The 15,048-nt window shown below is 40.4% G+C and overlaps 1 protein-coding gene across 2 annotated transcripts; it reads left to right on the forward strand.

The window, feature by feature from the left end:
- Window positions 1–408: 408 nt before the first annotated feature.
- Window positions 409–13,766, forward strand: zfand3 (zinc finger, AN1-type domain 3). 2 transcript variants are annotated; one of them, XM_058612716.1, is made up of 6 exons: window positions 427–1,073; window positions 7,447–7,487; window positions 9,304–9,498; window positions 10,022–10,093; window positions 10,179–10,349; window positions 11,474–13,766. In XM_058612716.1, the coding sequence occupies exons 1-6, from the start codon at window positions 1,006–1,008 to the stop codon at window positions 11,626–11,628; spliced, it is 702 nt and encodes a 233-aa protein (XP_058468699.1). In that variant the 5' UTR covers window positions 427–1,005; the 3' UTR covers window positions 11,629–13,766. The 2 variants fall into 2 exon arrangements, with proteins under 2 accessions (XP_058468700.1, XP_058468699.1); XM_058612717.1 differs by lacking the exon at window positions 10,022–10,093 and having other exon boundaries at window positions 409–1,073.
- Window positions 13,767–15,048: the final 1,282 nt, after the last annotated feature.

The raw sequence follows: 15,048 nt of genomic DNA on the forward strand, positions 1-15,048 counted from the left end.
GATTTTCCCCAAACTGGAATGCGATTAACTCGGAGATGACGTCACTCCCAGTTACCATGGAACGCAGAATTTTTCAAAGGTGACCCAAAAAAAACCAACTTTTCTTTTTTCGTGTTCTAAATCAATGATACACTCACACAAACATATTTATGGGACGTAACTTCAGTTTCTACAAATAAACACTGCTAAATAATAGAATACGATACAATTTGTGTTGATTTCATTTTATTTTGCTCATTCCAGGAGAGTTAAGCCTTTAATGTAATCTGGTAAAAACGGATTACAGTGATCAAAGCGTGTCATTGTCGATTTTTGGCTCATTTTAAGCGTCTAGAGCCGTGACTGTGTTCAAGTTTGAGGTTTTAAAAACGGGATTTAGTAGCGTTCGCTGTCGTATTTTTCATGAATGTGTTTTCGTTTGGCCAATATTGACATTTCTGGCTTTGATGGACGCGTTTCCGGGCCCAGCGTAACTCGGTGCCAGCGACGTGTGAGGAGGAGCAGGGGTGGTCCCGGAGTGTTCGGAGTGGAAGGCCTCGCGTTAATCTGTTTATTTTCTATTTTCCCGTGGCCTCGCACGCGTCTAACGACCCGCCGTGTGCGTTCCGTCCGCTCCCGTGGACGTCGGGTGATATTTCGGTGCGTTTCGTCGTCGAGCGAGACACCGGGACGCCCCCGCGCTCTCGGCCCTCGGTCGACTCTTCCGAACGTCCAGCTGATCGAGCTTTGAGAGCCTCTCAATTCTTCCAGTTCAAACTGAGCCGTTTAGCGGAAGCTGTATGCGCTTTGTGGACGAAACGACGCCTGTTTCCCCCCCGCGTGTGGACTTTAAGACAAAAAAGAACATTTATATTGTTGTCTTTCTAACTTGGGAGTCGGGTTTTACCCCCCCACCCCATCCTCACTTGAAGAAGGAGCAGGCCCCGGTCTCATCCCCGGCCTCGCGTGTCCATATCGGGCTTTTTGTGTGTGTGTTTGCGTGTGTGTGTGTGTGTGTTGGAAGTCATGGGAGACACCAGTGAACGAAGCAAACCTCCGAGTCTACCTCCCCGGTGTCCCTGTGGATTTTGGGGGTGAGTTTTAACCTTTTAACATTGTATTTAATTAAATGTGACGGGGGGAATGTGGATGAAAATAAGCTCCACACGGGTTCACCTCGTTCAAACCCCCATTGTTGTTGTTCTAGGCCGACAGACAGGGTGGGGGGTTGGGAAGTTAGCTAATAAATAAACCTGCTAGCCGGAAAACTAGCCACATTTTCCGCCGTTTTTAAAGCCCCCGACGCCTCTGTCGTCGCCTCCGACAGCTGCCGCGGCGTTTGCGGCCGCCGCTGCCCGTGTTTAAGTGTGTTTTTGCGGAGCCAGGAGGTGACGTACCCGAGAGAGAAAATGATTTATTGCCAGCAGGTTCCCTTTTTTAAAAATCTGCCCCCTGTTTTGTGCTCTTAAAGCGCCTCGGAAGAAAAAGCGACACTGGCACCGGTTCGCCTCTTTACTCCCCTCGGACCCGTTTCAATCCAAGCCCTGTCATTTGAAACTGGGGTTTAAAGGTTTTTTTAACACCTTTTTAACACTCGGGTCGAGTCAAGTGGTGGATGTGTGTTGCATACCGGATGTGATTCACTCGGATCTCCTGAGTGTTAACCCGTGAGTGTTAAAAGCTAACAGCTCTCTGACGATTCGATACGTTATCGCGATACATGAGCTACAGTGCGATTTTTATTAAGGGACATTGTATCATGGTGGAATCAATTTGAAGTGAATCGTATGTTACAAGTAATTGTGTGATGTAATCCGAGCATTGTTTTCATAATCTATTAATCTGTTGTTTAATTTAGTACTCGTTAAATCCACAGAATGTCTTATTTTGACCACAAACCATATGAGGACTGCAAATTACACTTATTTTCATAATCAACTATCGTGTTGATTGTTATCTCGATTAATCAAGTACAATGTCTGAAAATGTCCACTGGTTTTCCCGAACTTCAAAACAATGTTCTTTGACCACAAACTATATAAGAATCACAACTAATGATCATTTTTTTTATAATTGATTGTTTGATCTAGTGATTGTTGTCTCTGTTAATTGTGTACTTGTTTGTTCTGTCAAATGTTGAAACCTGGAAATCATGATGTTGTGAAATGTCTTGTTTTTGTCCACGAACTAAAAAATAATTCACTTTTAATCTTTTTTTTTGTTGATGAGCAAAGAAACCAGGAAAATATTCACGTTTAATAAGCTAAAAAAAAATCAGAAACCTTGTTTTTAATATTGAAAAAACCAAAATAGTTGACATTTAACTTGGTAATCTACTTATGGACATCTGCATGTTTTTTACAATTGTCGACACCTGCCTTCACTGTATGTCAGCAAACTGGAACCAGTGACCCACCTGACGCTCGTGTGTGCGCGTGCACGTGTGTGTTAGCAGGATGGGCTGTGGCCTGGGGCTGCTGGTTTACTGTCCCCACACATGTCACTGATACTCAAGGTCTCTCTCTCGCTCTCTCTCTCTCTCTCTCTCTCTCTCTCTCTCTCTCTCTCTCTCTCTCTCTCTCTCTCTCTCCCTGAAGAAGGTTGAAGGATTGAATTCCTTTGTTGGAGCTCACATGAGATCAATCTGTCAACTTCTTTCTCCCTGGATTAATCACGTCGTCTATAATTTGTCAGAAAATGTTGATGTTTGTCTTCATGAACCTCAGAATGACCACAAAATGCTTGTTACTGTACTTGAGTACACAATTCACGTATCTGTACTTTGTCATTTATATTTCTGCCAACTTGTACTTTAGCTGCACTACGTTTCCTCTAACTGTATTTGTTACTCTTTACCCATTTACACGCTGCAACATGGGGTTAAGTGTCTTTGCTCAAGGACACATATAGACTAGCAGTGCCAGGAATTGAACCCACAACCTTCCAGTTGAAAGACAACTTGCCCTACAAATAATATCTGTAAAACCCATAAAGAATTGGCCTTCAAAAGGCTTTGTTTTGCTGATTTTAGTTTGATAATCTGGTCTCTGCCCTGTGGGGAAAATAAGGAATACTCGAAGTGTGCGTTGACGTTGTTGTGTGGTCACGTGACTCTGGAGCTGCACGGTGTCGACACACCTGTAGCAGCATGAGAATTCCAACAGTTGTGTCGTAAACGTGATCTTTGAAGCCTGTCACGTTTCAGCCTTTTTGTTGACACCCATGTTTTCATTGATACCATGTGGCATGTTTACCTCCACACCTCCTCCTTTTAGCAGTTCCCCATCTACAATTTTTGTCCGATCACTCTGAATTTCCGTGATGACCCAAGTTGTTGTTCCCAAGAATATACGCACTCCCTAAATCCCTATTTATTATAATCATAAAACATGTATATCTAATTGGTTTGTGTTTTCAGATTCAGACCAAACTTTCACCTGGATCTAGATTATAGATTTGGTGGTGGTTGAAATTAGGGCTGACCGATTTTCAGACGGTTCAGTCCCATTGAACAAGTTAACGTGTGTTTATCTTAGCGACGTCTTCACAGATCACGATGAATTCTGTCCTGTTTGTGTAAGACAGTCCCAGCTATGAGTGGGTAAAGTTCTTCTGGATCCAGTGGTTTGTAAAAACCACAGGTGATGTGGTCTGTCCTCTCTGAGTGATCTTGTTGTAAATGAGTCTGTGTTTGCAGCTGTAGCCCAAATTTGGAAAGACGACAGATCTGGGTCACAAACAAAGTCCTAATGAGTTGTTCCTTTTTGTTTGAGCACTGTGTGTGTGTGTGTTTTAGAGTAGTTAATCAATTTGTGGCTGAGATATCTGGGTGACTCACTGGTGTAGAGACTACTGTACCAGGTTTTATGAAAAAAACAAAACAAAACAAAAAAACCACAGTGGCTTCTTGGTGAAGGCGAAAACAGTCTGTGCCGGCTCGTCCTGCCGCATTAGTCACATAGCTCCTGCAGGAACAATGACATGAATAACCCACGGAGTTCCAGCATCTATTGACTATTGACAGGACTCAGAGCTGACAGAAAGTAGCCAGCCTCGTGTTTTGTAGTGTGTGAACACGACAGAGCGATCCAGAAGCCTAGGGGGGAAAACTACTTATTGTCGGTTTGTCTTTCTGAAGCCATTTTCTGCTCAGAGTCTTTTTGCGTCCCGCTAACAACATATTTAACAGATCAAAATCAGATCTCCAAGATACATCATTTTAAAAATTTAGATACATTTTCTTTTTGAAAGCAGATTCCAGACCAGAACCTCCTGAACTTCTCTCCAAAATGGGGCCACAGAAGGGCAAAGGCAGTGATAGTGATTTGCTTAAATTTGCAGTTTTAGTATTGAAGTATTGGACATAAACTGTCCTGTGGAAGGTCTGAAAATGATAGTGATATTTAGTGTCTGTCATTGACAGTAGTTGGTAAAACTGTCAAACTAAACTATTTCCAAAGACAAGACTATGAATGACAACGCAAGAGAGAGCTGGGAATATGATGTTACTGTTTTCCCAAACTCTGGGAGTTTCTGTTCCCTTAAAACACAGTCTCCGCGTAGACAGAACGCCTCTCTGACATAAAAAGTATGCGCATTCACCTAAACCCATTTCCCTTGTGGACAGCCCCTAAATTTAAGCAGGCAGAACTGCTATAAAAAGAATTACATGTTGATTTTATCTGCACGTTATGATATGGAGGTTTTGGGATTGTTGCTATGGAACAGTTGACCTGAGTAAATCTTTTACAGTGGATTCTGTAAAAATGTAGAGGGTGGAAATGTAGAAAACATGTATCGTTAAAGTTTGATGGTGGACGAGTTTGACGTTTGGAGCGACTGCAAATGTTGCTGAAGTCCAAGACCAGGTACCATTACGTTGATGAATTGTTTCAGCTCTAGACGCCAGCATAGACATCACGGAGCTAGCAGCCTCTTAAGCCTACTGCTGTAGTCATTAGTCATATTAGCTGATATTGGTGTTTGCCGAAATACGATAATATATTGTAAAGCTGATATTGTGCCGATAATATTGGGTTATAAAAACAATGACGACCAAATTTGTGCTACATCTTATCACAAAGGTGGGAGCAGCAGGATCAGAGGTTGCGCTAGACTTTTTCGTTGTCTGTCATTTTGACTGACAGGGTCATAAAAATCCCATCATAATCCATTTTTACCGGTCACTTTAAATGATAATAATGACATATTCAATTGCATTGTTCATATTGCAGTGGAATATGAACAGTTCACCTGTGGCCTAAACGCACAGTCTCACACCTTCCTCCTGGTCCACATGGACTTAAATCGCGTGCCTGCTTGCGCGTAGTTGCGCGTGGTAGGAAAATCCCGCAACATGCGCTCCTTCTGCACCAGTGGATCAGCTGCACCGGTCACAGACGCGCTCCAAAGCCTCCTGTCCATAGCTCTTTAACACGCTGTCAGCACTACAAGGATAGCGAGATGCATTGAGTACGGTGTCCAGGTCAGAAATTATGCTTAGATTCTCCGATGGGAATCTTTATTTTGTCGCACAACATTTTTCTATCCGCCCTCCTCAGCCAGGAGAACTCCCGCTCCCACTGAACTCGTCTAACCTCCTTACTGCCGCTTCCTTGCTCCGCTGAGGCCAAGGGCTGGGTTTGTCCTTCATCTGCATCTATCCCTCTTTTTTCACCTCTTTTATCAACATAGGTTTTTGGGCTTTTTAAAGAAACTTCTGACACTCAAATGCCGTGACATTTTTCTTCTTTTCTACTTTCAACTTACTGTAATATGCTCTTCACCACCAAGTGGTCAGGGGTGTGAATTGCAATCTGTCAAAATGACGGATGGCTCTCAGATTTTTCCGTCACCGTTTTAAAAAAACGGTCAATGACGGAAAATATTCGGTTAACGCGACCCCTGAGCAGGATCTATCTAGTTTGGTCAACTTAAAGATTGTTTACAGACATTTACATCTTGAAGTTGCTCACGCTATAGATTCCACAGAAGTGATGAAAATTTTGGATTAGAATATTTGAAGAAAAATAGCATCAAAATATTTGAGTAGTACTTAACACTAGAAATGCCGTCCATAGCATAAAGCGTAAACTGATCCACTGGGGATGCCTTAAATAAATAAGGACCTGGGTCTCAGCAAACATCTTTGTCAGTGGACAAAGGACTTAACTGACCAACCCACACACAGACAATGAGACTTGACCTGCCACACTTCCCCACAAGCCTGACCCTCAGCACAGCAGCACCTCAGCTCTGCTCAGTCCACAACAGTCCAAACACCCCACTAACACAATCATTCCATTCGCAGATGATACAATTACCATTTCTCCTCTGTTTGGCATAGATAGGTTTCCTGTTAATCCAACAGGTGGCGGTGTTGTGTAGATACGGAAAGCCTAGTCAAAAAAATCCTTGTGGCTGATTTAAATCATACGTGCAGGAGTGTAGCTCTTGCCTGTGTTCGTGTCTGACATGTGTAGAAATATCCACAGAAATCAAACCTACTGTCTTCCAGAAGATGGATCTAATTTCCATATTTTGTTTTTTCTTCTTTCACAAAAATGTTGAAATTGGGAGTGTTGTTGGTAGACATCCAAGTTAAAAAAGGGTTTTGTTAAGTGCCAAATCACAACATGTACTACAGGCATGTCCAAGGTCCGGCCCGTGGGCCAATCACGACCCTCAACCAGATTTTGTTTCGCTTTTATAATGTCTTATTTATGGCCAGGGACGGACTGGGACAGAAAATCGTCCCCGGTCATGTGTCGTCCTCATTAGCTCAGCTGTTAAGGAGTTCCTGAGTGCCATTCTAAAACCATGCATTTGTGTGTAACTTTTACTGGTTAAAAAAAAAGGTCTGAAGTTTGGACACCCCTGATATACTATCTCAGGGTGTGGTTGAAACTAAACATTATTGTTGTTATTATATTAGAGATAAATGTTACAGTTGCCAGACTAAGCAAACATCTAAAGACAATGGAGGAGGGAAAATCCCTTATAGCAGGAAGAATTTCAGCAGAACCATATATGTAACCATAACGTGTCTATATGTTGGTGTTTTACAATATTCAAATAATTCCAAGAGTACTTTTGCTCTAAATGTCCACCCCTTACGCAAAATATGGTTTTGTTGAATTGTGGGAGAGCTAAAGTCAATCACATCTTCTTTTCCTTCCTCATCGTAGGTGTTTTACGACATTTTTCATCGGTAAAGTTGCATTACCGCCTCCTTCCTCCACATCCTCCTTACTTCTGTCCCCAAACCCCCCAAATAAATGCTGCCGACATTGGGTTCACCTTGGACTGTTCTCCAGACACACAGAGACTCATTTGCATATAAAATGTGATATTTAACGCAGTGATAATTGTTTTGACATTTAAACACATTTAACTTTTTGAGATTGTGTCAGAAAACGTTGTTTGAGTCAGTCAATAAAAAATATCTGTCTTTTTTTGTTCCCTCAGGTCCAGCAAAACCATGAACCTCTGCTCCAAATGTTTTGCTGGTGAGTCTCAACGTTTGATAAATGTAGAATAAAAACTGTACCAATGAGAAATGATGTGTTGGGATGAGAGAATTAGCTGTATGTGGAGCTCCTGTCATGATACGCTATTATTATGATATTTTGGCAATATTTAAGTCACGATACGATATTATCACAATATTTAAGTTACGATATTTATGTCACTATATGATATTATTGTAATATTTTAGTCAAGATATAATATTATCACTTTGTTATTCAATTGGTTATGAAATTAGTCGACAATGAACATAGTACTTGATTAGTAGTAGTAGTAGTAGTAGTAGTAATAATGATGATGATGATGATGATGATGATAATAATGTATATAATAAGCCATTCATCGTTATAGTTCCTAAACAGGATTGTGGATTTTCTAAGTTCAGAATCCTCTGCTGAATCTTTGTCTCTCGACAGCTTTCAGTCACAAAAGTCCTTGAATGTAAAAAAGATGATTTAAAAGTTTGAAAATGTCAAGTGTTTCGTCTCCTGTCTGTTTGGGGAAGACCATTTGTGAGGGTGCGCGACAGCCACTGTCGGTGTCCATGGCAACCAGTATGTCAGGAGTCTAGTATCAGTCAGAAAAGACACGATGCACATGAACCCACACGGAGATCCCTGGCCGACCTCGGTCAAGCGTCCCCGGAGTAAAGACGATCTGCTCACGGATCAATAACATCTGAGATAATTCTGCAGTCAGGGTTCAAAGTCCAGTCTCTCGCTGAGTCCTGTTTCAACTGGCAGACGTGCTCATTTCAATCTGAGCTTCTTAAAAACACACTTTCCTTAAAAACGTACATCGGAGTAGCCGCTCAAGTTTATCAAAAATAATAACAATAATGATGATAACAATAATGATGATATTTGCGCTAAATCTAAAAATATCAGAGAGGACGTTTACTACGTCCTCCATAAAAAACGAAAAACATTAAAAACAGAACAACTTGCTCCTGTGAGTTTCGCACAGATGCAGCATGAAGACACAGTGTGTTATTATGTCAGAACAGAGAACAGCCTTATTAAGGCATTTTATTGACAAAACAACTATTCGATTGTAAAATAATCAACAGATTAATCGATAACGAAAATTGCAGCTGTAAATCAGACGTCAACGAAACACGCTGCGAGGGAATCGCAGGGAACCTCGAGATACGACATGCGATACAACAATTCTGCGTTAATCAACATACAATCAGAGAGAGACAATCATAGAGCGATATCTGTCTGAAGAAAATGTTAATGTGAAAAGTTAAAAGTGTGGGATTCCTCTATTTATTCAAAAGGTAAGAGAACACAGGTCAAAGTCAAAATACTAAAAATAGTTCCAGGTACTTTCTCCACCGTTATATAAACTCCCTCTTCTTCAGCCAACTTTCTCCTCATTCATTTGAGCGCCACCGTGTGGGGACATGAAGTGGTGACCCCCGGCGAGTGAAACTGGCAGCGTCTGTTTACTTCAGAGCGCCTTCATTTATTAATTAAAATATTGGTATTTTGAGGTTATCCGAGGTTTGCCTTCACTTCAATTGGCTAGTCCCATGGTTCTCAAACTGTGGCGCTTGGACGTGGTACGCGAGGAAGGTTGTAACTAAATATTTTGACTTTTTTCTTCATTTAGTCTCAAAAATGTGACAAAGTGGTGTAAAGTGTGTTTCCCAAACCTCAAAACGACAACGTCTTCATTTAATTTTAAACAAGTAAATGTTGTATTCTTCATTTCCTGCTAATCGCACTCTCTCTCTCTCTCTCTCTCTCTGTCTCTGTCTCTCTGTGTCTTTGTGTGTGTCCTCGACCGCAGACATCCAGAAGAAGCAGCCAGGTGACGACTGCACCTCCAAACCTATCCAAAGCACTGGGAGTAGCCAATCGTCCGTGTTCAGCAGCGAGACGAGCAGTAGCAGTAGTCAGTCTCTATCGTCGTCGCCGCCCTCCGGCTCCGAGCAGCCGTCGACTGAAGAGCCCTCGCCGACGTGTCCTGGCTCACAGCGGGAAGGTGAGAAACAATCCTTTGTCTTTGTTTAACTTTGAGTTTTTTTTTAGTTTATTGTTTTAGTGCTTTTACAAAATCATCTTAGATTGTAAAGAGATCGTACATTTTACTTTGTTGAAGCTGTAGTACGTCATTTTTAAACGTAGACAAATGTCCACTGGATTTAAACCATTGTTACTTTCCTCACATCCTTCTTTCATCATTTCTTTATTTCCTTCTCTTCCTCATTTCTTTACTTCCTTCTCTTCCTCACTTCTTTGCTTCCTTCTCTTCCTCTCTTCTGTATTTAACTAAATGTTAAATCAAAATGTTATGTTTGTGAAATATACACAGTGTCTGGTTCATTTTTATATTTTTCCAAGCATTTTAACATTTATATTCAACTCTTTGACACAGAACTAAGTTAAGTACTTACTTAAGAGAGAGTGTGAGTGTGTGTGTGTGTGTGTGTGTGTCCACTGTGTGACGGTGGTTTTGGATGTTTGGTGCAGGAATGACACGTTTCTGTCCTGTTTTCCATGTGCAGGCGTGTCGTCCACAGAAACAGCCACAGGCACACTCTCACTCTGCACACCCACAAAACGTCCCAGAGAATCAGGTACAGTCCCCAGCGTGTGTGCGTGCGCGCACGTGACCTCTTTGAGCACTAACCATTAATCCTGCCGTGTGTTTTGTTTGCTCAGCCTCGGGCTCAGAGAGCGAGGAGACGCCAGAGAAGCGGCCTCGGACAGACGAGAAAGACGGGAGCAGCGAGGAGAGCCGCGGGACGCCCAAGCAGAAGAACCGTCGACGCTGCTATCGCTGCCAAACCAAACTAGAGCTGGTGCAGCAGGAACTGGGCTCCTGCCGCTGCGGTCAGTGCACACGCACACACACTTTTCTATGTTTATTCTGACATTTAGATTCTTGACAATGTTTTACTTTTAAGAGAACACACGATAAAAATCCATATTTCTATAAATAAACAAATACGTTTCCATAAGAAATGAATAATTTTATCCCACAAATGACACTAAACTAGAGTTTGTTTATATTTGTACGTTTTTATAGATTTATAAGAATAAAGAAAACCTGGAAATCTTAAATAAACCTCATAATGATATTAATGATATATAATGATATAAGTCACAATATGATATTATCACGGTGCTTAAGTCACAATACGATACTTAAGTCACAATACGATATTATCACGGTGCTTAAGTCACAATACGATATTTAAGTCACAATACGATATTATCACGATATTTAAGTCATATGATATCACGATATTTGAGTCACAATACGATACTTGAGTCACAATACGATATTTAAGTCACAATACGATACTATATTTAAGTCACGATACGATATTATCACGATATTTAAGTCATGATATGATATCACGATATTTGAGTTGCAATACAATACTTAAGTCATGATACAATATTATATTTAAGTCACAATATGATATCACGATATTTAAGTCACGATACAATATCATCACGATATTTAAGTCACAATACGATACTGAAGTCTTGATACAATATTAATTTTAGGTCACAATACGATATATTTAAGTCACAATACTATATTATCACGATATTTAAGTCACAATACAATACTTAAGTCACAATACGATATTATCACGATGCCTAAATTACGTTCAGTATATCGCGTTACACTAAGTGTTTGCCAAATCGTATCTTGCGGTATACTCGCACACCATCTTGCAGTTACGCACGTTAGTCACTAGACGTCTTCTTCTGTTTTTTGGGTGTATTACTTTGGAGTCACAGCGCCACACACAGGCCTGGTATATGTACTACAGTGTGTGAAGACGTTTTTTATTTTTTGTTTTTGTTTGTTTGTTTTTATGGAAACGTAGAGGAAAGATCGTAAAAGTGAAAAGTTCTGTTTCCGTGTTAAAGACCCTAGCAGGGGGCCACTTCCTCTCCTCCGCACCTCACGTTTCCGTTTTCTGTCCCCCGTCCACCAGGCTATGTCTTCTGCATGCTCCACCGTCTCCCCGAGCAACACGACTGTCTGTTCGACCACCTGGGCCGCGGACGCGAGGAGGCTGTCCTCAAGATGGTGAAGCTGGACCGCAAGGTGGGCCGCTCGTGCCAACGCATCGGGGAGGAGTGCTCCTGATCGGTCACACCACGCCGTGACTAGCCACCTAGTTTAGAGATGAGGCGCTTACATCAGGAGGAGGAGGAATGACTAATGGGAGGGAGGGAGGGAGGAGGAAGAAGAGGAAGAGGTGTGGTCGTAACACCCTGCATCTGACCCGACAGTTCTGGATCTTCAGCTCGACCCTGTCGTCGCCCTGATTTCCCGCCCCCGGAGTCTGTTTGGACTCGGCTCTGGTTTGCGAGGCAGCTCTCGGCGGCCAACAGGGGGCGCTGTGGCCGACGTTTTCAGTATCTCGCATGTTCACACACACACACACACACACAGCCTTATGCCCGCCCCCACCCCGCCTCCACCTCGTCTTCAGAGGAAGAATCCTCTGAAGACGCTCATTTCCTCTTTGATCACGCTCTGATTTTTATGGAAGAAACCATTTTTTTGTCCCACGGGTGAAGGGGTCCAGGTCTAACCCACCACCAGTCCTCAGGTTGTCATCCAAAAGGGGGAGGAGTTTCAAACCTGTAACCCCGCCTTCCTCACTCTTTTTTCACGTTTTTTCCCCACTCCGTGCACAACACCGCCCCCTACAGGCTGTACATGGATGGTTCCATTTTCTTTCTTGTTTTTCCCAACATGGTCGTCATGGTGATTATTTTCCGTCTTAACCCCGTTGTTGTCGACGTCATCGTCGTGGAGGACAAATACAGCCGACCCCTGCCTCTGCTCACACACACACACGGACTGTTGACAACAAGAGAAATACAAACTTTGAAAAACAACAACACACTAAAAGTCAAGAAGAATTCTCTTGTGTAGCAGTTCCTCTTCTCCTCCTTTCCAAACTCCTCCTCCTCTTTTTTTATGATTTCTTCTTTTTTTCTTCTTCAATTTAATGAGTGGTACTGTTGTTCCTGGTGCATTGTGGGTAAACGCGACTGAATCAAAGAAGGAGTTCTTCACCAAAATCCCCCCCCCCCCCCCGAGTTAAACTGATCACGTGAATCACTTAACTACCCCTTAAAAAATACTTTATTATAATTTATTAATTTACTTAGCGTTTGTTTGTGTGTTTCTGTTCTTTTTCGGAGGTAGAATCAAGTTTTTTGCGACGAGAATCTTTAAAAAGGATCGGTGATGTCATATTGATACGTGTGAGGAGTTAACCAAGTGCTGGTTAAGAAGAAATTTTATGAAAAATTTAAAAAGTAACGGCGAGTAAAACTGCAAGTTTTGTTTTTGAAAAATTTTGGCTAAACTTCGTCAAAAGTAAGAAATAATTGGGGATTAATTCACTTCTGCTCGGGAATAACTGTATTGAGATGAAATCAGCTCGACTAACACGCATGTTTATTATTATTTTTGATCTTGTCTAACGATGACTCTGCGTTTCTCGGCGGGAGAAAAATGACATGTAAATTCTTAAAAAATATATTTCCCTTCATCTCGTCCTTAAAGGGCTGTTCCACTAAAATCAACTTTTTTGATTTTTTTTTTGGGTGAAGGTGATTTTATTTTGAAATTTGATTAAAAAACACTGTATGCATATTACAGTCATTATCATATTATATTATTATTATTATTATTGTTATTAATAATAATAAAATTGACTTTGCAGGAAGTGTGAATCACAAACAGGAAGTTTTTTTTTTCTCGCTATGACTGAAACGTTGATTCATGCGTACAGCCCTTCACTCACTCACACGCATTCACACACATTACCCAACTATGCTAATCCTCATGCACACGTCATCGCCCCTTCTCACAGTCACCTCCCCCTCTGCTCCGCCCCCCTCTGCTCCGCCCCCTCCCGTCTTCTCCAATGAGAACACAGCGAAGGATAAAGGGAGTTTGGTGGAGAAAAAAAGTTGCGGCTGGTTCTTATTTTGATATTTGAATATTTGACAAAAACTTTTGTTGTTTTTTTTTTTTTTTTTTTCGAGTGATAAATGAGAAATGGAAGAAATCTTTCTGTACCTTTTAAAAAGCAAATTATTTAACCTTATATCAGTTTGAGTTACTTACACCCTATAGCATAGAGTGGCATATTTAGTTCAATGTATAAAAAAAAAAAAAGCAAGACCATAATTCTGTCCTTTTTTCTCTTAATTTTATCGTGTTCCATTTTTCTGCTGAGGAAAATAAACTGGATTAGAGGATGTGTGTGTGTGTGTTTTTCTTCATGTTCACTGTGTGAAAGTAAAAAATAAATAAAAAGCTTATCAATTGTTCTATACAATCTAAGATATCTACAATAATCTGTATCTAAAATAATCCAATCCAAGATATCTACAATAATCTGTATCTAAAATCATTTAAAATGGTATGAAGTAATATAATCTAATTGTATCTAAAATAATCAACAATCTGAATTTTATTTACAATCTAATTTTATCTAAAGTAATCTAAATCTAATCTACAATAATATGTAATCTTATCTAATTCTATCAATTTTTGTATTTTAAAAAAAATCGCAAATTTCCCCCCAAAATAAAAAAGAATAATCATGACCATAAACCACTCTAAACCATGTTAAACTTTGTTAATAATAAATAGAATTTTAATAGAATTCAGCACATTGTATCTTTATCTAACTAAAACAAAAATTAAACAGATTGCTCGGACGTATGAACACCAGGATCTGTAACTGTGTGTACTGAAAGAAAATAATTGAAAAAGCTCAATTTAAAAAATCAAAAATATTTTCAAAAATGTTCCATATCCAAGAGGTTGGCAGTTTTAACAGTGTAGTTTTCCTAGTAGGAAAAGAAAGCACAAATAAAAACTTGGTATTAACCAACCATGACATAAACAATTTTACCTGCTAATCTGGATTGAATCCACATGAAATTTAGTCCGATTGTAAGATTTCTGATCCTACACATGTGCACCAAATTCTGTTCAAATCCGATGAGTTTCGACAGAGATATTATCATTTATTTTCACACTTTTGCCCATTATAAGAGAATGGGAGTTCTTGAAAGTTTGATCGTGCTTTGTGATGTCATAAGTGGGCGGAGTCTCACCGACATTGAATGGTAACATACTTGGGTGATCACCTACCCGTCACAAAAAATTCACATTGATCCAACAAAGAAAAAAAAACTGCAGACAGGAAGTTGCTCACGGAAGGACAAACTTACAAATTAAGCCATGAAAACAGAACCTGCTTAATGGAAGTGAATATTTTCATCACAAAGAAAAGCAAAAATAATGACATTAATGACACAAAACAACTGTAAATGAGCCAAAAATATTTTATTTTTTAGATTTAATTTAAACTATCACATCATGTCAGTGTGACGCTTATATCTTTTTATAGAAAGATCATTCAAACACAGACTGATCATTAGAAACATTACTCCGTGTGAACAGCAGATGTTGCTGTAGGACAGCAGGTGGAAATGTAAAGGTTTTCATCATCTGTCTCTTTTCAGCTCC

Source organism: Solea solea, chromosome 17 (assembly GCF_958295425.1).
Source record: "Solea solea chromosome 17, fSolSol10.1, whole genome shotgun sequence".
Classification (NCBI taxonomy): Eukaryota; Metazoa; Chordata; class Actinopteri; order Pleuronectiformes; family Soleidae; genus Solea; species Solea solea.

What these genes read in the sequence shown, in the direction of transcription:
- zfand3 (XM_058612716.1), top strand. Translation starts at nt 1,006, where the DNA reads ATGGGAGACACCAGTGAACGAAGCAAACCTCCGAGTCTACCTCCCCGG. An exon ending in CTGCTCCAAATGTTTTGCTG is followed by an intron (nt 7,488 to 9,303) that starts GTGAGTCTCAAC and finishes CCTCGACCGCAG; the next exon opens with ACATCCAGAAGAAGCAGCCA. An exon ending in AAAACGTCCCAGAGAATCAG is followed by an intron (nt 10,094 to 10,178) that starts GTACAGTCCCCA and finishes TTGTTTGCTCAG; the next exon opens with CCTCGGGCTCAGAGAGCGAG.